This window comes from Barbus barbus (assembly GCF_936440315.1).
Source record: "Barbus barbus genome assembly, chromosome: 31".
Lineage (NCBI taxonomy): Eukaryota > Metazoa > Chordata > Actinopteri > Cypriniformes > Cyprinidae > Barbus > Barbus barbus.
In genome coordinates this window covers 22,190,994-22,216,406 of record NC_136759.1, presented here as the reverse complement: position 1 = coordinate 22,216,406, position 25,413 = coordinate 22,190,994, and the positions used below count along the sequence as shown (strand labels likewise).

At 39.8% G+C, this 25,413-nt stretch overlaps 1 protein-coding gene across 2 annotated transcripts in view; it reads left to right on the top strand.

The window, feature by feature from the left end:
- LOC306851400 (teneurin-4) overlaps window positions 1-24,632 on the top strand; it is a gene marked incomplete at its 5' end in the record, with an annotated part of 157,629 nt that extends 132,997 nt beyond the window's left edge. For both annotated transcript variants that reach the window (XM_079387595.1, XM_079387594.1), the window contains 6 exons: window positions 701-873; window positions 5,133-5,368; window positions 14,263-14,559; window positions 15,401-17,015; window positions 18,995-19,137; window positions 23,208-24,632. In XM_079387595.1, coding sequence (XP_079243721.1) covers window positions 701-873; window positions 5,133-5,368; window positions 14,263-14,559; window positions 15,401-17,015; window positions 18,995-19,137; window positions 23,208-23,966 — 3,223 coding nt within the window. In that variant the 3' untranslated portion in view covers window positions 23,967-24,632. The remainder of the gene's footprint in view (window positions 1-700; window positions 874-5,132; window positions 5,369-14,262; window positions 14,560-15,400; window positions 17,016-18,994; window positions 19,138-23,207) is intronic.
- Between the last annotated feature and the right edge of the window lie 781 nt (window positions 24,633-25,413).

Genomic DNA, 25,413 nt, shown 5'->3' with positions numbered 1-25,413 from the left:
ATTTTATTTTCAGAACCAAGCAATTTCAGATTACCCAATGAATTTGACTCTGTACAGCTGCCCTACAGTGATAGTTGTAGTGGTTTGAAGCTCAAACTAGTCATGTTCTTAAGGGGTAGTTCACACAAAAATTTAATTTATCTCATTTTCTCACGCTTTCTTTCTTCTGTGGAACACAAAAGAAGACTCTTGAAGACAAAATTGGGACCCAAACAGTTATTTATCAAAATATCATCTTTGTTTTCCACAGAAGAAAGTCATGAAGGCTTGGAAGGACATAACAAATAATGATTTTCATTTAAGTCTAAGCTCTGAACTTCACAAGCCACGAGGGCCACATTCAAATACAACAAGCCTGTTGGGAAAATTAAGCTTGTATAAGTTCTTCATGCTGTTGCTTATCAATTAAGGTCAGTTTTGTTGCAGAGATTGAAGTTGAAGTGTTATTTTGATGTCTGCCACAGTGGCAAATGGTTTCAAAAATCGAGAAAGGACCTTCAGCCCTTTTCCATTACATTCCAAAATATTTTGTTTTGCAACACAGTTACATTTTTCTTAGGCCGTTCTCTTGCTTATGCAGCTCACTTTGACAGTACCTTATTAAAAAGCCAGATCTGCATTTGATTGAAATCCACAGTTGGTCTCATTAAAGACAAGTTGAGCCATCTTTCTTCACATTCTGTTCTCTCCATCTCCTCAGGTATGACAACTATGGGCGGCTGACAAACGTGACTTACCCCACGGGCAGGGTGAGCAGTTACCGCACTGATTCAGACAGTACTGTGCGGGTGCAAACCGAGAGCTCCAACAAAGAGGACATCACGGTCACCACCAATCTCTCGGCCTCAGGAACCTTCTACACGCTCATGCAAGGTAAGAATAGCTGCACTTATTGAACACATCCTAGAGGACAGTTCTTGGGAATTGGGTAAAATATTAGCCTAGGACATCGAGGTCCTAGGCTAGGACCTAGACACTATAATTAGCCTACTAATAAATAGTATTAGCCTAGACACTATTAATTCAGTACATTTCAAGGGTTAGTTCACAAAAATGAAATTCTGCCATCATTTACTCGCCTTCATGTCTTCAAGAAAAAAATAATTTTAAAAATCATGAAATGAAAGTAGTTAATATGACTTGTACTTTATATGTCAAGGCTTCTGAAGCCATTCAGTGGCTGTTGAATCAAGAACTGTTGAATCATTAAGTAACTGAAATGAACTCAAGAACTGGATAAAATAATGAAATGTATTTTTAAGCTAGTTCTTTTTAATTAATCATTTGTTCGTGTTCACACATCAGACTGAATGATTTGTGCGTGAATCGAAGTAATCAGTTTCTCAAGCTTACTCACTCTGAATTGAATGATTCAGTCATAGTGGTACATGAGTCAACAGCTCATTAGCGGGGAATATTATTAGTGAATATTTTTTTTTTAATTCAGAAAGGATCAGAAAATTACAGACATCTGTAACGTAAAGATATATTTTTTAAATAAATGCAGCTTTTAAAAAAGCAATCATGAAGCGGCACAACCATTTTCAACTAATACGCATCAGAAGAAATGTTTCTTGAGCACCAAATTAATATATTAGAATAATTTCTGAAGGATCATGTGTAATGACTGCTGAAAATTCAGCTTTGACATTTGACATTTGAAAATATTGTATATTTATTGTAACAGTTCACATTCACTATATTATTGTTTTAGGCTTTTTTTAAATCAAATAACATCTGTCTATAATAATTGTCAAATATAATAACTGTCTACAATAACTGTCAAAAACATGCAATTGTGAAGTGTATATTTCTGTCTGTATGGCTTTAGAAGACTTATAGTGTTCGAGTTCCAGTTTGATGGTCATATTTGGTCACTAAGAAGATTCTTCCAAATATCACATTATACAAAATATTACATCCAGAACACTTGGAAACAACATGATGGTGAATAAATAAAGGAAACAAAGGAACTGTTCCTGTCACCCAAAAGTAATTACTTCCTTTGTTCTCTTATACACTAGAAACTTAGTAGCTGTACATAAAGTAAAATAACTGTGAGGCAAAATTGATATGTTTGTGGGAAGCAAACAAGCCTCTTCTTCGTGAAATCAATAGAGGCATGAGTGTTTGTATTTTCTCTAAAATTGCAAGACCGCCCACTCATGAAGACAGAAGTCCAGATTGATTTCCTGTCCACCACTTTTGTTTGTTCCAGCCTCCCCTTTTCACCAAGCTCCTGCTTTTCCTGTCCGTCTTTGAAAACCAAATCTTAATCACTTTGGCCCTCGAGACAGAGGGGTGTGGTTGGGGTCAGGGGCCGCCATTCTAGCTTGTGATTTTCCTTGCATACTTTGGCATTTCGATATCCTGTTTTTCACCTAACCAAGCGCTCCATCGATTCCCAATAAATAGCTTTGAACTCCCTGTGCCCTGCTCTATTTCCTCAGAAACTGTAAAGATTTTTCTGCGCTCCTGTGAGCGTTTGATTTGAAGGGCTGTCCTCCTCCCCTGGGCTTCAATTGGTTTACCGACGACTGCTTCTGAGAGAAGAGGTAGAGGGCGTAAAATTCTGCTGGTGTTCTTATCCTAGACTAAACTAATGGTCACCTACGCTTGGTGACCTTGTCCTGGACATCTGCTGGAGAGAGAAAAAGAGGGCTTACTGCCAAACGCTTTGCTGCTAATTAATTCACTATTGTCTGCTTTGTAAACGGAAACCAGTTTGGCTTTAGCTCCAACACAGAGTTTCACGCACGCAATCTGGATATGCATTTCACGGAGGTGGTGACCTTGTGCTGTTTATTGACTTTCCAAGGTTGAGTGAGCATGTGTTCGATTTCCAGGTCATTCAGTCAGAGGTTTTTTTCAGGGCACCAATATTATTTACCTGAATAAGCCATCAAAAGATAAATATGCAAGAGCTGCTTATACAGTTGACATTGCTATGATCCAATTTATGCACAACTTTGTTCTTCTTCAAAGACGGTATAGAGGACGAAAAGGACAACTCATGGAGTTGAACCATTCAATGTGGCTTTAAGTCCTGCCTTTTAATTAAGAGCAAGCCAATTATGTTTTTTTAGAATTTTTTTAGATAAAGACGTTACATTTAAGATGCCATTGTTATCAGATATTATTTCAGAATTTTATGGAAGACTGTTTCTTCTTATAAATTGTGAGATAAAGTTTAAAATAGAAATAGTCATATCGTTAGATTAAATAAAAGTTAGATAAATTTGTAATTACAAGAAATTAAGTCACACTGCAAGATACCAGATACAAGAGTTGCAGCTGTTAGAAATAAAGTCATAATTACAAAATGTAAACTCAACTTTATTTGTCGCAATGGGACTTTATAAGAAATTTCCAAATTATGAGATATAGTCAAAATATGCAAAATATGAAGTTGCAACTGCTAGATACTAAATCACAATTATGAGATATAGTTAGATTTCAACAAATAAAGTTGCATTTATGAGAAAGTGTTACATTTTGAGATAAATTCACTATGAAATATAGTCACATTGCCAGATTTGAAGTTGCAACAGCTGGGAGACTAAATCACAATTATGAGATATTTTCAGATTTCGATAAATAATCTGACAAAGTTGCATTTAAGAGAAAGACACATTGTGAGATAAATTCGTAATGAAAAGGTCACATTGTGAGATAAATTCGTAATGAAATGTAGTCTCATTGTGAGTTATGAAGTTGCAGCTGCCATAAAAAAAGTTGCAGTTATGAGATATGAAGTCATATTTTGACAATGAAATTTGTGTTTATGAGAAATACAGTTGCAAAGTTGTGAGCTATAGTCTCAATTGCTTTTAGATGGGTATTTTTGTATACGTGACAGATGTATAATTTTAATTCATTTTAACAAACACAGGAAAATTTGTGTTATTCCTAATAATAACACAATTCCTTGTGGGAAGTCGTGGCCTAATGGTTAGAGAGTTGGACTCGTGATCCAAAGGTTGCGGGTTCGAGTCTCCGGCCGGCAGGAATTGTAGGTGGGGGGAGTGAATGTCCAGCGCTCTCTCTCCACCCTCAATACCACGACTGAGGTGCCCTTGAGCAAGGCACCGAACCACCAACTGCTCCCCGGGCGCTGCAGCATAAAATGGCTGCCCACTGCTCCGGGTGTATGTTCACGGTGTGTGTGTGTTCACTGCTGTGTGTGTGCACGTTGGATGGGTTAAATGCAGAGCACGAATTCCGAGTATGGGTCACCATACTTGGCTGAATGTCACTTCACTTCACTTCACTTCATAAAGTAGATATAGGCGCAGGTAGAAATTAGCTGCCTGAGAGCATTAGAATGATGTCTGTTGAGTGATTTGTTTAGCTGTAAAAGGACTGTTTTCTGTCACACACTGTGCCTTTCAATGTATTTAATTGGAATATAATTACTTTAAAGTATTTTTTTGTATTTGTTTTGTTTATTTTTAACAGGGAATGAGTGTAGCTAATTGTCAGCTAGCTACTTGTTAGCTTCACATGCTAACTTGTTTGTATGGCTGTTGTCTGCACGGCTTTTGCTAAGCAATTAATTCCATTTGACTAGTAATGAGTTTCATCAAAGCATTCACTGACATCTTCTCATTTGCTACGTCATTCTTATTAACAGTCTCTCTCGCATTCGCTGTCTTCGCTCTTTATTTCTCTCAGGTTCATCCCCATTTTTTCTTTCACTGTCTTCCATCTTCCGTGTCCCTCCAAAGTGCTTAGCGAGACCACCTGGGATGGAGACAGACAGTTTCAGATTTAGTTGCATCTCAGTTGCCACAGGCAGACGGCTTCAACTATGATAGCTTTCTGCCTCTCTTTCTCTCTCTCTCTCTCTCTCTCTCTCTCTCTCTCTCTCTTTCGGTCTTCTGAGGGCAACTCAAGACTAACTAGGCTTTGAATCATCCCTTTGTTTCGCTGTCTGTCTGGTCTTGTTCAACAAACAGTGGTGTCATAAATTCGGCTGCCATTTTGAGAGCAATACAGCATGTAACCAATGAAGGGTGGAGATTAGTCATAGTCTGTAAAATTCTGTCAGCTTTTACTGATACTGTTGGATAATAATTCCACAAGGTTTTTGCACTATATATGAGACTAGTTTGTTTGTCTTTAAATCGTAGATCAAGTCAAAAACAGTTACTACATTGGTCTGGATGGCTCCTTGCGTCTGGTATTGGCCAACGGTATGGAAGTGGCTCTTCACACGGAGCCTCACCTGCTGTCAGGAACAGTCAACCCGACCATAAGCAAGAGAAACGTCACTCTGCCCATCGACAATGGACTCAACCTGGTGGAATGGAGACAACGGAAAGAACAGGCACGAGGACAGGTCACAGTTTATGGACGCAGACTCAGGGTAAGAACGTCACAGAATTTTCTTTTTCTGTTTTTTTCTCTTATGTGTACATGAATTTCAGAGTCTAATTATTTCTAAAAAGCTGTCAGTTCTGTGCTGTTACAGGAAAAGATGGTAATAGCAGTGGGTTTTTTTGTTTTTGTTTGTTTTTTTACAGGATCACATAGCCATTTTAGCACAAATGTTATTAGACAGCATGTGGAAGTATTTTAGACACATTCAAGAAAAAATTATGAGAGCCATGAAGCCCGCTGGCAACATATCCAAAGCCAAATTATTAGAAATTAATCCAAAAGCTACTATTTATACTGTTAACAAACTATTTATTCATTTACAAAATGCTTTTTATATCCCAAGCAATTTGCAATAAATAAGTAAATGCATCTAATCTTGTAAATTGAGTATCTAGTTGTCACAAAATTCAGAAACAATTCCATAGAAACCAACACTTTGAAAATTTAAAGCTGCAGTCTGTAACTTTTTTGTGTTCAAAATTGACAAAATGTATATAATAAGCGAGTACACCATGAATCCATTTCCAAACTGTGTTTTTCGCTTGTCCTAAATCACTACTATACACCTTTAATAAGTGTTATATTTGGACTATTTTAGACTGGTTCGGGTAGGTACCGCTGCAAAGTATCCCAGAACCTGCGTGATTCTTCATAGACATAAACAGAGAGAAGTAGTTCCGGCTACAGTGTTCTTCCGCAAGACGCACGCAATTCTGTTTACTAGCCGCTAGAGCGCCAAAATTTACGAACTGCAGCTTTAATAATTAAAATTTATGCAGTTGCATTGTCAAGATACTCTGAAAGTATGGCGTGTAGCAAATTATCTTAAAAGGGGAATATTAATAATTAATCATAATTCGTTATAATTAATTATGATATTTGGATGAGTTAATAGAATTGGCTTGATAAAGCAGAATTTACAGTACAATCAATTGACCAGGCCGTCTAGCGAACGCTCAGTATTGATTTATTATGAATTCAAAGAAATCTTCATTTCCAGGGTAAGGGAAATACCCTTTTCTAAGGTACTGTAATACTCAGAGCATGTAACAAGATCAAAATCATTAAATTGACTTTGTTGCAAGCAGGGAATCAGAAACCAATACTCATTTGTATTGTGCACAAAGTTTATTAACTAAATCACAAACATATAACTAAACAATCACACACACACACACACACACACGCACACGCACACACACACAATCACGCATACGTGGTACATGGGAAGGGTAGGTGACGTTGAATGAATGAAACCGGACAGAAACAGGGGGAATGAGGCGGAGTTGACCATCTGAAAGAACCATCAGTCTCTAATTCAAAGCGCAGTTTACGATAGCTTACAACAAACCTCTGTGTGGTGAAACGAACGATACTTGCATTTGACTGTGGAACGAGGTTGTTCTTGACTCTGTGGTGGTTGAGAGAGTCCTCTCTCTCCTAGATAAGCACATGGCTGGATGTAAAATGGGGCCTACAGGCCCTGTGGGCCGCAGTGGAACTACAGGCCGCAATCCTGAGATGAAGATGCAGAGGCTACCAGGAGTGGGGAGAGAGAAATGTCTGATCAAGGGCATTTCCATGATGGTGAATTTCAGGGTTGAGTGAAGACAAACTCCAGTGGTGTTAGTCTGACTCTTTGTGGTCAAGAGCCATCTTCCCAGGCTAGGGAGATGGCACACGGCTCTATATGTTGGGGCCTGCCAGGCACGCCCGCACCGGCTCAGGCTCTCCATGAGTCCAACCACACGGGCAGCAATTGGGAGATTTAGCAGAAAAGAGCACGGACCTGTGTGTGAGCCCTTTAAAGTAAGGGAAGTATCCCACCTATCAGGATGCGCTTGACCAATGAGAAAGGCTGAATTTCCAAATGGGAGGCTTGAAATATTGGGGGGTTTTATGACCCTTTGTCTGAGAGCATGGTTCGAATGGCTCTGGTAGTCTATACTTTAATTAAATTACAAACACACATAGCATTCTATGAGGAGGTGGTGTACACCAAAGTGTGCATCATCAAATTAGCATTAGTTTGGTAGGAGACACGATATAGGTGGGGTTACATTAACTAGTACTTCACTCATAAAGCAGGCATACAACAAAATGCAATGCAAGGGACACTATACAAGACAGTTAAAATCATACACACAATGTCCTGAGATGCATGTTTATTCGTAGAAAGGTTTGTCAATGAGTAAAAGGAGGAAAGTTCTGTTTTTATAGTCATTGCATGGGTTTCAGAAGGGTCTGTTCTTACTGCACTTTGCATCTCGCATACTTCTGAGCAATACAACAGATGGTTTCCCTGGTAACTGAGCACTTTAGGGTGCTCTCTCGGGGGAAGGGTCCATAGACCCTCACAGATTGTTTGTTGAATGAGAGGGTTTCATTATTAAATTCTCATTGTGTTTTGCGAGACCAACCGTACAACCTACCTATCATCAGAACCTCACATAGTCAGGTAATTGTGTTCAGACCCCCACGTTACCTCAACATTGTCATCTGCTCATCCTGAGTTAATTTTACGCAGACACAGTTCCATACCTCGCAGTCACACCTCCATATAGCAGCTCATCTGAGCATCAAGGCCCCTGTACTTTCAGTAATTGCTTCTCGAATATGATTTCTACAGCTTCTTTTCATCAGTCTCAGTCACACGCTGCGCCTGTCCTTTAGACTGATCACTCTTAATATGGCTGCCCCATAGAGTCTAGCCAGGCCTTACCGGTCAAATAGCCTTCCAAGGTCAGTTGTGTGTGTCTCAGTGGCCGATCCATCATTCAGCAGCCGTGTCTCTGAGGGCTGAGGTCACCCTGAGGGCTGAGGTCACCGCCTAGGGCAGGGTTGACTCTCTCGTGTTCAAAACCCTGAGGGTTTCCTCAGACAGCATCTGATGTCTTTATAATTCTTGTGCTGCCAGTACTGGGACCACCTTACAGCTTTTGCAAGATGATATATGTGCATATACAGATTACCATTTACAAGTTTGGGGTCAGTAAGATTTTAGCAATTAATATTTTTATTCAGCAAGAATGCATTAATTTATCAAAAATTTATAGTAAAACATTTATGATGCTACAATTGATTTCTATTTCAAATAAATGTTGTTCTTTTGAACTTTCTGTTCATCAAAGAATCCTGAAAAAAAATGCATAATTTATGTAAAAATATTAAGCAACACAACTGTTTTCATCAGTGATAATAATAATAAATATTTCTTTGAGCATCAAATCAGCAGATTTAGGTTTCTGAAAGATCATGTGACACTGAAAACTGGAGTAAAGATGCTGAAAATTCATCATGACATGAATAAATTACATTCTAAAATATATATATATTTTAAAACAGTTAATTTTAATTTGCATAATGCAGTTATGTTTTGTGCGTTTGTGTGTATTGTATTATAATGTATATACTATACTGTGTGTGTGTGTGTGTGTGTATATATATCTGTATGTATGTATGTATGTATGTATGTATGTATATATGTATTAGTGCTGTCAATCGATTAAAAAATGTAATCGCGTTAATCACAAATTTAAAATACTAGGACTTACCTGTAAATGTGTTGAAATAAAGGAATGCATGACAAACTAGTTTAAGGAAGCATAACCTTTCACATCCCTGCAAGGTATGAGACATAATCCTTATTATTATATATATATATATATATATATATACAGTATATATACAGTATATATATAAGATTTGTGTACGATATATGAAAACCCCTTTGAGTGCAGACTGTAGAAAGGCTCGGCTTAGAAGTATGAGCCAAAGGACAATCTGTACTGAAATCATTGAGCCACCTTGAGTGACGTATCAAGTGATATTATGTGAGTGGATGAGTGGGTGAATGTGTCAAATTGTATGTGTGTGTGTTGTATGAGGGGTGAAGCTGCTGGCTGTGAGGATGTTTGTCAAGTTGATATGAAGCCAAGAGAATTAAGGGCAGAACAGAAAGAGATTTAAATGGACACATTTGCAAAAGCATATATGGTATTAAAATGACTCTTTAAAAATTATATAACAATTATTTCAACCATACAGTATATCAGCTACTTGTAATGTGTGCATCCATACGCTTTCCCACAGTTCAGTTAACAAAGCTTCTATGAGGCGTGATACTAACTGAAAGATAAAGGCTTTCACTAACAATACCGTGATGCATAACGATCCATTGACTCGTTAGATTTATATCGCAGTGTGTTTCGAATGAAGATGTAGTTGGTGATACCCAGCCCTAGTAGAAATGTGGGTCACTAGCAGCCTGAAGTATTACTGTGGTCACATGTCCATCACACTGGCTACTACACACCACCAAGAACAGCTGCCAGGCCACCGAAATTATTCTTGTCTCCATAGCAACCACATCTCTTGACAACAACAGAGCTCTGGAAAAATAGTAGCGTAGATTGTCCCCTCACAGCGAGCTCAAATCCCAAAAACCACTGAAGGCTTAAATGCAAGGCCTCGACTGACAGTTCTCTAAATGTTTGCTTTACATTATTAGAACGGTGTCCTATACTGCCTCCAAACAAACAAAACCAACACGTGGACAAGTGTGTTTACTGAAGGAAGCGACAAATCACACTGAGCAAACAAGATTACCACAGCAGCGGATGGGGGAAAATTATTAATGAATGGCAAAGCGACAAGCAAATATTGAATTTGAAGAACAAAAACTTGAATACATTTTTTATGACAGCGGAGAAGAAAATCAAATGCTTTTTGACAGATTTGTTGACTTTTCGAATATGGAATGGGACATTTCAATTATTGATGGTTATTTATGAAAACAAACGTTACTTACAAGTTGTTTATTCACTGGCAAAAGTGCATTAGTGACAGTCCTAAGATATTCTCGTAATTAGCGGAGTTATGAAAAAAAGTGTTGTCTTTTGTTCCTAGTTTTAATCATTGTTTGGTTGACAAACAGGAGTCGGGTAATCTCAAAGTAGTTGTATTTTGATCAGCAAAGCATGCAAATTTCATCCGGCTGTCAAAGAAGGGAGGGAGAAACATGGCAAGTGTCTGTCTAACATTCCCCAATACTGTGTGTGAATTATACGATAACCTTTCTGGAATTTCAGTCAGCAAAACATCAACTATAAAGGTTAGTTCATCCAAAAATGACAATTTTGTCATTTACTCTCATGTTTTTCAAACACATATAACGTAGTTTCTTCAATGAAAGACTAAAGGAGATGTTTTACAGAATGTCCATGCTTTTTCACCTGTGACCGGTTTCTTATTATTATTATTAATGTTGAATATTATTAATGCTTGTTATAATGCTTGTTGAATATTATTAATGTGCCTTATGTAACATGTAGAATAATATGGTTTAGTGTAAGTACACCCTACTTTTTGTCTTGATGTCCTTTTTGGGGGTTCTTAGACACTTCCTCAAACCCTGTTTTTCCCACTCTGCCCCTGTCCAATCTTCTTCCTCCCGCCATATCTGCTTTCCTAAAGCTTAGTCCATTTAAAGGAATGTCCAATTTAAGACATTCCCCTTGAGTGGGTTTCCATTCTCCAGAGACCCAGGATCTCACTGCCAAAAGAGCTTTTTTTTCCAGTCCGTTGGGCCTCTGCTCAACCAGAGCCTGGCATCAGCATCCAGCCTTCCCTTTCATTCTCTCCATTTTTTTTTTTCTTTAAACCCATCGCTTAAGTCCCCTGTCATCCTACTCTGGACAAATCGGCCCTTGACAAAAGTTCTCTCATCCTCAGAGCCATAAAAACCTGGATTTTTGATGCCTTGAAATGTCTAGTAAATAACACTTAAGTGAATTGTGTGACCAAAAAGAATAGCAGAAATAATAACTATTTTCGAACTGGTTTTCGAACGAGATGGATGGATGGATGGATGGATGGATGGATGGATGGATGGATGGATGGATGGATGGACAGATGGATGGACAGATGGATGGACGTATGGATGGATGGATGGGTTGACAGATTGGTAGATGATAGACAGATTGACTGATTCTTTGAGTAAACTCTCAATCTTGATATCTTCAGATAAAAGAGTCAAGCTGTATTTGAAAAAGCTAGAGTGAGAGAAATAGGGGCCATGTTCATCAGTAGGTGGGTGAGGCTTAAAGGAGTGGGGAGGGAAAAATATCTGCCCTTTATTCTGTCAACCTCTTTGTTCTGTCACCCCCACCGGGAATTCTCCCATTCATGCTTTTAATGTAAAATAATCCTCTCAATTAGGTATTAGTGACATTAATTGGCCCCAGTGTAATTGTCCCTTCACAGATGAGAGCTCCCAGCATGCCCACGAGAAGGAGAGAGAGCGAAAGCTTGCTTGCTGCTCTTCCCCCCCGTCCGCCATACCACTGGACCAAAGCCAACAACAACTCGCAAAATCACTTTAAGACTCTGTTAAGCCTTGCCAGTAGTGAGCCAAGCTGGGTACCAGAGTACCTGATGAGAAAAACCAAGATCAATTAAGGACACATTACACTGATAAGAGATATGGGGAAATGAGTGTTTAATTTTAATGCATTTCAAAGACTGTTTGGCCCAAACTTCCAGATGGTTGTTTAGTCAATACTCATTCAACCCTGTAGACATAATACAACAAAGTGGTATGCTTGGAAAAAATAAAGTTTTACAGCAAATTTTGAGTTTGCATTCATGCCAGCGTTAGAAACAAGCTAATAAGCATTTTTCTTAAATATATTAGCTTAAGTTTATAGTACTTTCGGGTTACCAAGTGGAGTAGAGCGATTTTTATTTTTGCATTGTGATTGGGGAATTCGTGGCCTAATGGTTAGAGAGTCGGACTTGCAATCCAAGTCTCGGGCTCGAGTCTCTGCGGGTTCGAGTCTCGGGCCGGCAGGGATTGTAGGTGGGGGGAGTGAATGTACAGCGCTCTCTCCACCCTCAATACCACGACTGAGGTGCCCTTGAGCAAGGCACCGAATCCCCAACTGCTCCCCGGGCGCCGCAGCATAAATGGCTGCCCACTGCTCCGGTTGTGTGTTCACGGTGTGTGTGTGTTCACTGCTGTGTGTGTGCATGTTGGATGGGTTAAATACAGAGCACGAATTCAGAGTATGGGTCACCATACTTGGCTGTATGTCACTTCACTTCAATTCTCAACAACAAGTGTAGGTTCTTTATGGACCTCAGGGTAGCCACTGGCCATCTGGCAGACCGGGCATTTTCCCGCTGGGCCGGTTTAGGATTTAGGATTAGGATAACTTCTATATCTATATCACACAAAGAGTACCGTTTTTCTGCAGATATCAGCATGAACAGTTAATAATCATTTCATACAAGTTCAGTAAAGCAATAAGTGACTTACATTTTAGACTTATTGCTTGTTTTTGCTCAATTTTGCCAAAGAAAATAGTTCCAAACAAAGATCACAGCACTGTTTTGCGTCTCTGAGCAATGGACGGTGTACTTATAGAATGAATCCCCTTTTTGAACGAAAACACAACATTAGCCCTATTTATGCATCCGTAACTGCAGAATATTTATATATATATATATATATATATATATATATATATATATATATATATATATATATATATATATATAATATATTTGGTTCTTTTCCATTTTGCATTTACTTGTACTTTTACTTTCAATACTTAAGTACGTTTAAATATCAATAAATATCATATGCTTTAAGACTTTTACTCAAGTAATATTCTAAACGAAGACTTCAACTTCTACCAAAGTCATTTTTTGGTAAGATACCTGTACTTTTACTGGAGTATGGCTTTTGGGTACTTTATACACCACTGCACACACACACACATACACACACACACACACACATACACACAAACACACAGGATGCCTTCTTATGCTTTTAAAGGTTCATCCAAGGAGTTTACAAATTTGACTAAGTAAGTTTACAGTTTATTTAATGCTATACTATGGGAAACAGTGATCATCTGATCAACAATTTATCATGTCTCTTCCCTTTCTCCCTCAAACACACAGGCACATACACAGGATGTCATAATTATATAGGCCTATAGTTTTAGGATTCATCAGTATGGATTATAGTTTTATTATATTAATAAATTACACTTTTTAAAAGTTTTTAATGTGTCAACTCTCACTCTTTCCTGTCTATTATTATATGGCTTTAGTGCTTTTATGGAATAGGAGCTGGTATACATATTCAAGGGCGTGCAAAGATGGGTAGTATTTTGATCGTATGTAGTGGGCCGGTCTGGGCCAAAATGCCAGGGCCGATTTTTTTTGTCCCAGTCCAGCCCTGGTGAACCTGCTGGTACAATGTTGATATTTAGTTAGGTCTAGCTGGATGCCCCATTTATTATCCACCAATACCCAAATTCACATCGCAGCAATAAAGATTCTAGTGCATTGTGCCAAGGGTTGAAGGTATTAAGGCCTCTAAATCCTTGATCGCCCCCCGCTTTGACCTGTGTCTGTCTTTGGGATTACTAGCAATGTAGGACTAGTTCTCAGCTCTGATCTCAGCATGTTCCGGGGTCAGAGGGCTCGGCACATTCGGACTGAGCCAAAAACTCAGTATGACATGTCATTCAAACAATGTAGTGGGCTTTGAACTTCATATGCACCTCAAGTGTCATTGTTTTCCTCCTGCTTCAAATACAATGGAAGTGGAAATCTACCCCGCAATAATTCCTTGACGAATGATTATACTGAACTGAGTACTTCTCTTACTCTTTTTGTGTTAACATGCAGCAAACAGAGAAATTAGTCAATTAAAAAGCTTGTGGCCTTTAGAGGTATGCAGTTGAAAGTAAAAAATCATTAGAGTAAACCATAATTTGAGCTTCAGCGGAGACAGTTCATGCTATCAAGCCCATGTGTTGAATTCAGAGGCCTAATCTTCCTATCTTCCTTTTTATGGTTTAGGTTCATAACAGGAACTTGTTATCCATGGATTTTGACCGAGTAACCAGGACTGAGAAAGTCTATGATGACCATAGGAAATTCACTTTGAGGATCCACTATGACCCTGCGGGAAGACCTACTTTGTGGGCTCCAAGTAGTCGGCTAAATGGTGTCAATGTCACATACTCACCAGGTGGCCACATCGCAGGCATCCAGAGGGGCACTATGTCTGTCCGAATGGAATATGACCAAAATGGGAGAATCACTTCAAAGATATTTGCAGATGGAAAGTCATGGAGCTACACCTACCTTGAAAAAGTAAGTATCTTTATCTGGAAAATTATCAGGTTGAAAAATAGTTGCTAGTTCTCTTTTTTTCTGAAGAGATCTTTTTGATGAACCCTGTTAATTTGTTACATAATAATCATTTAGCAATGATCCCTGTCTAATGTGTAACTTGTGTTGCATGCATTGTTACCGCATGCAGCCCGACAACAAATTGTTCCTAAAATATCACTGAGAATAAAAGTAAATTCTTGTTAAAAGTCTTGTTAATCAGAACCAATATCTGAGAAATGCAAGACCTTACCCCGTGTAATTCGAAAATGGCAGCTGTTTAGTACATGGAAGTGCTGACATCCCAATACATGGGTTTAAAAGTATTGATTGTAAGCTCTAAATTCACTCTATTTAATGTTTCTTGCCATTCTAAAATGACCATGTGCTGCTGGTAAGATCAATAACTTCAAAGTATAAAAAAAGGAGAAGAGCTGATTCCTGTTAAAATATAAACTCCAGAATATCCTCCTACTGACCTCCATATAGGGTGATATTATTAAAACTGGTATCAGGGGAGGGGGGGTATGATGACTTAATCCTCACTAAATGAGATTTTGCCCTTCTTCATTTTTCAGTCAGGGTTGTAGAGCAGCATATTTGTAATTTTTATGCACCCTGAAGTGATTATGTGACACTCTACAGTTTGTTGTGCAGTTAGTCATGTGGTGCAATGTGACTCCTGGGTACTTAGTGACCTTCACTTTCACTGGGTTGAGAATTTCACATTTAACTGTTTGAAGTGCTCTCAGAATGTGTTGGGAATTACTATGCTTCATTAAATCATCTTACTGAGCATCATTTTGTCATTTTCCTTTGGCAGTCCATGGTGCTGCTGCTATACAGCCAGCGACAATACATCTTCGAGTTTGACAAGAACGATCGCCTCTCTTCAGTAACAATGCCCAATGTGGCCAGGCAGACCTTGGAGACCACCCGTTCCATCGGCTATTACAGAAACACATACAAGCCACCTGAGGGCAACGCCACAGTTTTGCAAGATTACAGCGAAGATGGACTGCTTCTGCAAACCATCCACCAAGGAACGGGGCGTAGAGTCATCTACAAGTATGGGAAACTCTCCCGTCTGCTGGAAATACTTTATGATACAACACGGATTGCCTTTTCTTACGATGAATCTGCAGGCATGCTGAAAACGGTGGGGCTTCAAAGTGAAGGTTTTGCGTGTACCATACGCTACAGGCAGATCGGACCACTCATCGACAGACAGATCTTTCGTTTCAGTGAGGAGGGCATGGTGAATGCTCGTTTCGACTACAACTATGACAACAGTTTCCGGGTCACCAGCATGCAAGCGGTCATCAATGAAACCCCCTTGCCTATTGACCTCTACCGCTATGATGACGTCTCAGGCAAAACAGAGCAGTTTGGCAAGTTTGGAGTAATCTACTATGACATTAACCAGATCATTACCACAGCTGTCATGACTCACACCAAACACTTTGATGCCTATGGACGAGTTAAAGAGGTGCAGTATGAGATTTTCCGTTCGCTGATGTTCTGGATGATGGTACAGTATGACAACATGGGGCGAGTGGTGGCCAAGGAACTTAAAGTGGGGCCCTATGCAAATACGACCCGTTACACCTATGAGTATGATGCTGATGGCCAACTCCAGGTGGTGTCCATCAACGACAAGCCTCTTTGGCGCTACAGCTATGATCTGAATGGAAATTTGCACCTCCTTAGTCCTGGTAATAGTGCCAGGCTTACACCGCTACGCTATGACATTCGGGACCGCATTACTCGATTGGGTGACGTGCAGTACCGGTTGGACGAGGATGGATTCCTCAGGCAGAGAGGCAATGACTTCTTTGAGTATAACTCTGCTGGGTTGCTTGTTAAAGCCTACAACAAAGTTAATGGATGGACCATCAAGTACCGCTATGATGGCTTGGGCAGGAGAGTGTCCAGTCGATGCAGCCAAGGTCACCATCTGCAATTCTTCTACGCAGACTTGTCCAGTCCCACCAGAGTCACGCACATGTACAATCACTCAAGCTCAGAGATCACCTCTCTCTACTATGACCTTCAGGGCCACCTCTTCGCCATGGAGTTGAGCAGTGGAGATGAGTTCTACGTGGCCTGTGATAACATCGGTACACCGTTGGCTGTATTCAGTGGTGCCGGTCTCATGATCAAACAGATCCTGCACACAGCTTTTGGAGAAGTGTATTTGGACTCCAACCCAAGTTTCCAGTTAGTTGTAGGCTACCATGGTGGCCTCTATGAGCCCCTTACAAAGCTTGTCCACATGGGACGCAGAGATTACGATGTTCTTGCAGGCCGATGGACCACACCTGACCATGATGTTTGGAAGCGACTCAACAGCAACAACATTGTGCCCTTCAACCTCTACATGTTTAAGAACAACAATCCACTGAGCAACAACCAAGAAACCAAGTGCTACATGACAGGTAAACACACAATTTCTTAAATCTTGTGTTGGAACACACTGAGGTTAAAATTATATAATACATCCGTCCATCTATCTATTATGCAAATTGCTTGTCCTATGTAGGGTCATAGGGCTGAGGAAGCCTATGCCAGCACCTCAGGCCAAAGACTGGGAGGGCTATTAAATAGCCTGTTAATAACTTAACTGTTACATTTTACCTTCAACAATCTAAAACACCATGAGCAGCTGGTGCCAAGAATCTTTACACTAGAGTGATTATTTTTCAGGCTCTCGTCCCAGCCCCAGCTTGAGGTGATCTTGCCTCCACATACACTGTTTGTGAGAAATGACAGCACAACAAAGTCCCCTTTGTTCTTCATTCAGGTTATTCCTCTGAAATATCCCATCAGTCTTTGCTTCCCCAGCCTGTGCGGGAGGTAAATAGTAGTGAATGCTCCCCAGTGTTAGACAAATAACACAAAGGAGTCCATGGAACTAGAAGCTAGGGGCCGATTCACTTTTCTCTCCACTTGAAAGTGAAATCGCAGCCTTACTCAAAGAAAGTAAAATATTATAGTCACATTTGTAGTCTATAACAGTGAATGAGTGCTGTATTTTGACTGAAATCAAAGCCTTGGTTTGTGCCCTTGCTATCAAAGGAAATAAACGCTATAGAATCACAATATCAGTTGTTTATGTTAGAGAAGCCTTGTTCTAGTGTGTTCCATTGTTTATTTCCTTTGAGTATCCTTTCGAAAAGATTTGTGGTGAGATGAACAATTGTTCTCTGAAAATTCATATGCAACATTCATAAACTGAACTTATTTGTAGTGCTGCAGCAACCCTGCTCCTAACTCTTACCTTGGATGCAGCAAAAGTGAACCTCGTGAGCCTTTTCCATAACAATTTTTACCTTTCATATAGCACCACTACAAAATACTATACCTGGTTACTTGCTTATGTTATGTTACTCGCTTAGCATTGGTGTGTTTCTTTTGATTTTACTTGTAAAAATCTGGTTAATTTTGCTCACCAGCAAATAAGCACATACTGGTGCACCAACTATACCAGAACTAACCAGCATTTTCTAAACTGACAGTTTTTTCTGTCTTTTTCAGAAGGATATAGCATATGTATGCTAATATTACTGCGGACTAGCCATATTTCAAGCTCAGCTAAACACCTAGCCGCTAGGCTGTAGCCTACATCATTAAAGTTAGCTTTGAAGAGGGAAATCTAAAGATTCTGCTGGATATTAGATGTACTTGAGTGGGCTGTCAGCCTTTTATGAATGATGGCATTGACATTTTCATTCTTCTGAAATACAGAAGGGTCCTTTCATTGTCCTTAATCAAATACATATTTAAAACAACCCTGTCAAGTGACACAGCCTTAAATAAAGGAGCAGGCATCAGTGTGCACTTCATTGTTATAGCAATGTCTCTTCTATCCATGACTAATGTATTTGATGCAGCAGGGAAAAATCCAAAGGCCATTTGATTTTGGTAAGGTTCATACTCTCTGTATATTATAGTATGATTCGCTATTCATGCTAATGCCTATGAATATGCACAAAAACAAAAATACATATTCTGATTATAGAAAGGGTGACAAAGCATGAAATATGTATGATCATCAAGCACACCAGCCGATCTCATACATCAAGTTTCCCACCTGCCGGATGTAATTTTATCGGGGGTTTTTTGTGTGTGGACAAACTCCTACAAATGATCATCTTTTTTTTGGAGATTTGCCACTTGTGGAGGATTAATCATATTTAGTCCAGTCTCTGAAACTAGTGTTGCCTGTAATTACTGCAGGAGCTTATTTCAAGAAGGAGCTCACTTGGCATGTGTCCTGATTTGCAATGAATCACACTTTTGTGGTGTAGTTCACCCAAAATCGAGTAAATTATTATACAGGCATTATCACTGAGTGCTGCAGTTACCTTTTGCTCTGCTGTAAGTGTATTTCATCGCAGCATTTATCTTTCAACAGATGTTAACAGCTGGCTAGTGACATTTGGTTTCCAGCTATACAACGTCATCCCTGGCTACCACAAACCTGCCACAGACACCATGGAGCCTTCTTACGAGCTCATTCACACTCAGATGAAGACTCAGGAGTGGGATAGCACCAAGGTAATTCATCCAACAAATTTGTCTTTTTGTTTGCCCACCTCTTTAAAAACACACCTAGCCTTTGACTCCAACTTCAGACTTTATTTGCAGTACTTTGACATTTTAGTTTGCCGCTTCCCAAAGGCGTTCACAGCAATCAACCCAGATGCTCGTGCGAATAAGCCTGGCCTCTGCTCTGGCTCCTCAAGCCAAGGGAAAGGGGTCAAGCTAAAGAGCCCTTGTAATAGGACTGCCATTAGGGAAATTCACTCCAAATTTCCTGCAGCAGCAGCCATTGATTTCAGCTCAGTCTTTCACACTCTTTAGCTCTCTAAAAGATGTTGTCTCCCTCTCTTTCCCTATCTTTATGCTTCTTTGTCTCAATGCTCCCTGTTTTTCTCAGCCTCAGACATGCACTGATTATCGAGCCTCCTTTAAGCCACCTGAATAATTAAGAAGCCAGTTGGACATAGTGGCGGCTGTTTTGGCTGTTGTTAAGGACACCTTACCTCTTAAGCTGTTCTGTCTCAAACTAATGGTTCTTTCGAGAAGATAAAGGGTATATAGGACTTCACAGTATTATTGGTAGCTGATTTGTAAAATACATTTGGGGAGTTGGCATATCCTTCCATGTGAAATGCTGTACTCCATCTAAAATTATTTTAAATAGATTTTTGCAATATTATCACAGTTTTCAATATTGATAATAGTTCAACTTTGCCATTATTCTATATTAAAATATAGAACAACAAAACAGTTCTTTTAAATTGTAGCATTGTTTTACTGTATTTTTATCAATTAATTAGAAAAACAAGAAATTTTTTAATGTCCAGAAAGCTTAATAGAAAGTAATGAAAATATATATTGTGCCGATAGCGTTTTATAAAAGCCAATTGTGCTGTGATGTAAAAGTTTTGTTGTACTGCCCACCCCATAGATGTATAAAAGCAACTTAAACTACTTGAATTTTAAAACTGATAACTTTTATGGTAAGTCCAATCACAATCCAGATGGTAAGAACTTCCATTCCACGCATTAAACAGTATAAGCAGCACAACCTCAAACTATCAGGCTCTATAATAAGCAAGCATTTGAGGCTAAGCGACATGGGTGAGCTTCAGACAGCTGAGATATGAGATTTTAAATCTAATGTGATGGAGCTATTTGAAGCCGTCAGCCTGGCAGGTTTCATATGGCTTTCAAACATTCAAGGAGAACTGAAGTATCCAACAAAGGACTTTCAAGTTTTAGATAGCCCAGATTTTGTTTTTATTTAGTAGAGTTGTGAGGGAAAACAGTCTCTTTCAGAGAGTACTTTTTGGTTTTAACGGTCATACAGACTCACCTACCAACAAAGGATCTACTCTTTGTTGTAGAAGGTATTAAACCAGACTTGTCCTAATGAATTCTCTTTTGGGAACCAATCATTATAATTTAATGAAGAGCACACGGTCTCCTCTTGTAGTGTGCTCTTGCATACAACTCTGTTTAAATTGGCAGGGTGTGTATTTAAAAAGTCTCCACCGATGCAAAACATAAAAACGATTACTTGTGGCCATTGGATCGAACCATCAACAGAGCAGGAAATAAACTTTTCTAGTGTGACCACTTCTCAAAACCTGCGAAAAGTTAAAAGAATTGCACTCGAAGGTTTGTTTCTTTGGGAGTGGTGTGAGTCGACTTCAAATTAACTTGGACACAATGCAAAGATGCAACTATGGACTCTGGCAGCAATCTCAACCCTCAAGGGAGACTCCCACTCTATCATGTACCTCGTAGGGTTCCTCTCCTATGGGAACCTCAGAAGTGCATCCAATACCACTTTCAAGACTGCTCTCAAAAGAGCCTAATTCAATTCCAGACCCTTGCTTGAATTTTCCATTTCAAATGTTTTTTTTTTTATATTCTTTACGAGACCGTAAAACTTTTGAATGTTTACTCTGAGACTGAAACTTTACTGTCAAAGTGAGACAGAAAAAGAACAATCTGTGTCCCGCAGCCCTTTGCATAGCCAAGCCTACCGAGTTACCCATAAATCCGCTCTCTCTAGCTCAACCCCACACGCAGATTTGTCCCTTTTATTAGGGGGCAGTAAACAATTCTAATTGCCAACCAATTTGCTTTTTGGCAATGTAATTGTGGGGTCATTTATGGGCTTTTAAAGCTGCTGCATTAAAAAAAAAAATTACTAATGGCCTTGCAGCTGTACTGCTGCTCTTTTGAGAGTCTAAAGTGGGTTGTTTATGCCATAATGCCCATGTTACATTTACAAGACCTGCAGTGCAGAGTATCTGAAGGCATAGTGGAAATGTCCCTTCATTACCAGTAACTATTTTTCCTCCAATTTCTTTCTGGCTGAAATTTCATATTATGCAACTATTAACAAACCTACTACCTAGTACCCACACAAGAACAACTGAATGAGTCTTACAAAGAACATGGGTTATATTAAAATTAATATGGCTTATTTTCATGACAATTAATTATCTCCAAGATCTCATTAACATTGGTATTACCAAATTAACATTATGATTAAATAATTATAGACACTACAACTATGGTGTACTAATGTAATAATGTAATTTACATTTATGTTTACTTTTATGAACTAATCCTTTAAAAAAGGTTCTTTGTTGTCATTTTACAAAATACTTTGTTCTCATTTTTACAAAATGTAATTGAATATAGATTTCAAAATTGTGGTGTGAAATATTGACTTTGGCATTGAGATTCACCTGCTCAGTCCTGTGTTCTTACTCTCAGCCAGCACTTTCTAATTCAACTGGAGGTTTTTTGGATAGGTTCTGCTGCTTCTAACCCTGAGCGTGATGGATTTAGTGCTCTGAAAATTTCCAGCAACAGCTGGATAGGGAGCGCTGACTTTTTATCACTCTCTTTCTCCTTGCCGTTTAGACTCCCAGGGTCTTAAAGACCTATGAGGATGAGAAATGATGTAAATGTGCTGGCTGATATCCACTGGATGCCCGCAGATTGATTTTGACTTTGATCAGAGCCCTGCACTGATAGGCCTCCATGCTGTCTGAAAACCCAGTGCTATTTGAGTGATGTATTTGTTTTCCTTTTTTTGGTCAGAGAAAAATCAAATAGGTAGGTTGCAGCATAGACAACCCCCACCATCCGTTTATCTCTCTGTGCCCTCTGCACTTTGACCAGAATGAGAAGGCTGGTAGAGTAAATTTCAACAGTTTGAGCCAATGCAGAGATCTCTCCTGAAACCCTAGAAGAAGGTACATGTGAGATTACCAGGGTATTTTAATCAGGAGAATCACGTGAGGTACAGGAGACTCCATTTGCTTTCCATTTAATCTCATCACTGTCTAGGAAAAACAACTGAGTCATTAAAGAGACCTTTTGTTTCTTTCCAAGTTCAGTAACTTAATCGGTAGTGAAGGACGACACAAAAAGAGAGCAAAAAGGAGGCAAAGGGAAAGATGGGGACATATACTCTGAGGGAATCATATCAGATAACACAAGAACTTTGTGCCAGTGCCAGAGCTTCAGCTGGATTCTGTTTCTCCTTCCGGACAGGAGCCCTGGAGTCTGACACCCAGAACACACTATTTCTAGGACTAGTACAATTCATCTGCACGCTTAGGTTCCTCATGGTTATCTTCTCTTGGGGCGCGGGTTTCCCGTCAAGTCACATTAAAGGAGAGGATGACTTATCACTACATTATTGTTGGCCTAAAGAGAGAGTCTTGTATTCAGCTCTCCTCATGGGGGTAGGATGAGTTTCCCGCTGAGATCACCCATCCTGCACAAACCAACAGGAAATAGCAGCAGCGAAGGCTGTGGGCGCAATGACGCCTGCCACTGGAGGAGATAACATAATGAATGTGAAAATCATATGCAAGGATTTACAATGTACAGTGTTTTGGTGAGATGCAACGTGTCATAATATGTCACATTCAATCAATACCGCCACAGGACCTCACTGTGGCCAATGGCGAATGTTGTTTTGGAGATGCAATATCATACGTTTAATTTATTCACTCAATGAAAGTAGTCACCCATGATCAATGTGAAACCGATGACAGGACACTCACAGGGTTTTGTTTGTCTTCTTGCAGTCTGTTTTGGGCGTACAATGTGAAGTCCAGAGGCAGCTGAAGTCTTTCGTCCGGTTGGAGCGGTTTGACCAGATCTATGGGTTGAGTGATTCCGGTTGCCCTCAAACCCCTCTCCACACGCTCTTCGCCACAGGGGCCTCACTCTTCGGGAAAGGTGTGAAAGTTGCCATCCGGGAGGGCCGTGTTGCTGCCGACATCATCAGCCTGGCCAACGAAGATGGGCGGCGGATCGCGGCAGTCCTAGACAAGGCCACCTACCTCCAGGATTTACACTTCACCATCGCAGGTGTGGACACGCACTACTTTGTCAAATCGGGACCAGTAGAGGGCGACCTCTCTCTGCTAGGCATGACGGTGGGCCAGCGCACACTGGAGACGGGTGTGAACGTAACCATCTCGCAAGTTAACACGGTCCTCAGTGGCCGTTCACGCCGCATAACCGACGTCCAGCTGCAGTACGGTACGCTGTGCCTCAACGTCCGCTACGGCAGCAGCCACAATGAAGAGAAGGTCCGTGTACTGGAGCTGGCGCGTCAGAGGGTCGTCGCGGCCTCCTGGGCTCGTGAGCGTCACAGACTACGGCAAGGAGAAGAGGGCTCTCGAGCTTGGACGGATGGGGAGAGGCAGCAGCTCCTGAGTTCCGGACGCGTGCAGAGCTACGAGGGCTTCTACATAGTATCGGTCGACCAGTTCCCCGAGTTGGCCGACAATGTAAATAACATCCAGTTCTTGCGACAGACTGAGATGGGTCGCAGGTGACATGAATGCGAGGGGAACCCGTGCTCGGACTCAGCGTCCAGGACTTCTTGCCAAAGACAAGTTGCGTTTGTGACCATATTATGTTACTTTATTTTTATGTTGACTGTTCCAGACTTATTTTTTTAATACATGATGTACATGGTTGAAAACAGTTGCACTGTTTCGACAACAGCAGAGTGCCCTTCTCTCTTTTGGTAATTCTTAAACCCCCTTTGCCCCTTAAGTGTGGCTGCTAGAAGACGGCATATGGCAGTGTCGGCGGTTTATTCGGTTCTGCCTTCGAGTTTGTGGGTTTGCTCAAAGGAATATAGGAAGAAGGCTAGTAATGCATTATGCTCACTGGCTCAGCCTGCTGCCAGACGAGCAGATTGTTATTCACGAGCTTCACTCCACTCTGCCTTTTCCTGCGCCTCAGCCAAGGAGAGACCTCTTTTAATCGCTTCTTTTTATACTTGAAAGCCCACCGGCTATGTCATACTTAAACAAGGACATTGGTGTTTGCAGTGCATCGCTACCAGTTCAGATACCTAGCTGAACCCATCTCATGTTCAAAACTTGTTGTGGTGTCTTGTAATATTTTGGGACTGGGTGGCTTGCTGGTAACATTCATTTTTTAAATATTATTTTTATTTCTAAATTTGACCAAATGGCTTAAACATTAATAGGAAAGGAAAAGAAAAAGAAAAATAAAGTATGCACACTTCTGGAAAATTTTAATAATTGACAGAAATTTAGGAAACAAATAGGAAATAGGTAGCCCCATGGTCTTTAAATGTACTTGAAATGAAAATGAAACAACACTGTTTAAAAGAAATATCTCCAAAACCTAGTGAGCTGCCTACCTAGACAGCATTTCTAGGGTTGTTCTGACTTGATAGCTATTCCCATAGGCAGTTAGATTTCGTCTTATTCAAGGCAGAGTTGCATGTGTCCTTTTGTTTTGAAGGCAAGTAAAAAAAAAATAATAATTGAAGATGGCCAACAATTTTAGAGAAATATTGATTATAAATAATTTTATATTTAATTCACTACTTTAAAGTATCAGTAGTAGTTATCTGAACTACTATTATATGGATTCTTATCCAATATTTCTGTGCTATGTATTATTATGCCTATTAGAGTATCATGCATTTAGCATAGCAACATGCTAACATCAAACTCTATTACAATCAGTTCACTTATGTTATTTGTGTGCCGTGCAGAGATCCAGATTAATCACTTATGATGGTTCATTCTTGTTAGGGTGCTGCCTAGCAAGGCAGCTCGCTAGGTTTTGGAATGGAGCTACTGAGACTATGAAGAAGGTTGTTTTATCATATATAATAGTTTGAAAGCAACATGCTATTTCATGGTAACATTCACAAAACAGTATAAAAAATGTGAAAGCATACAGAAATGTGAACACTTGTCCCTTGTTATTGCTAATTGTTGTACTTGAACAATGCCT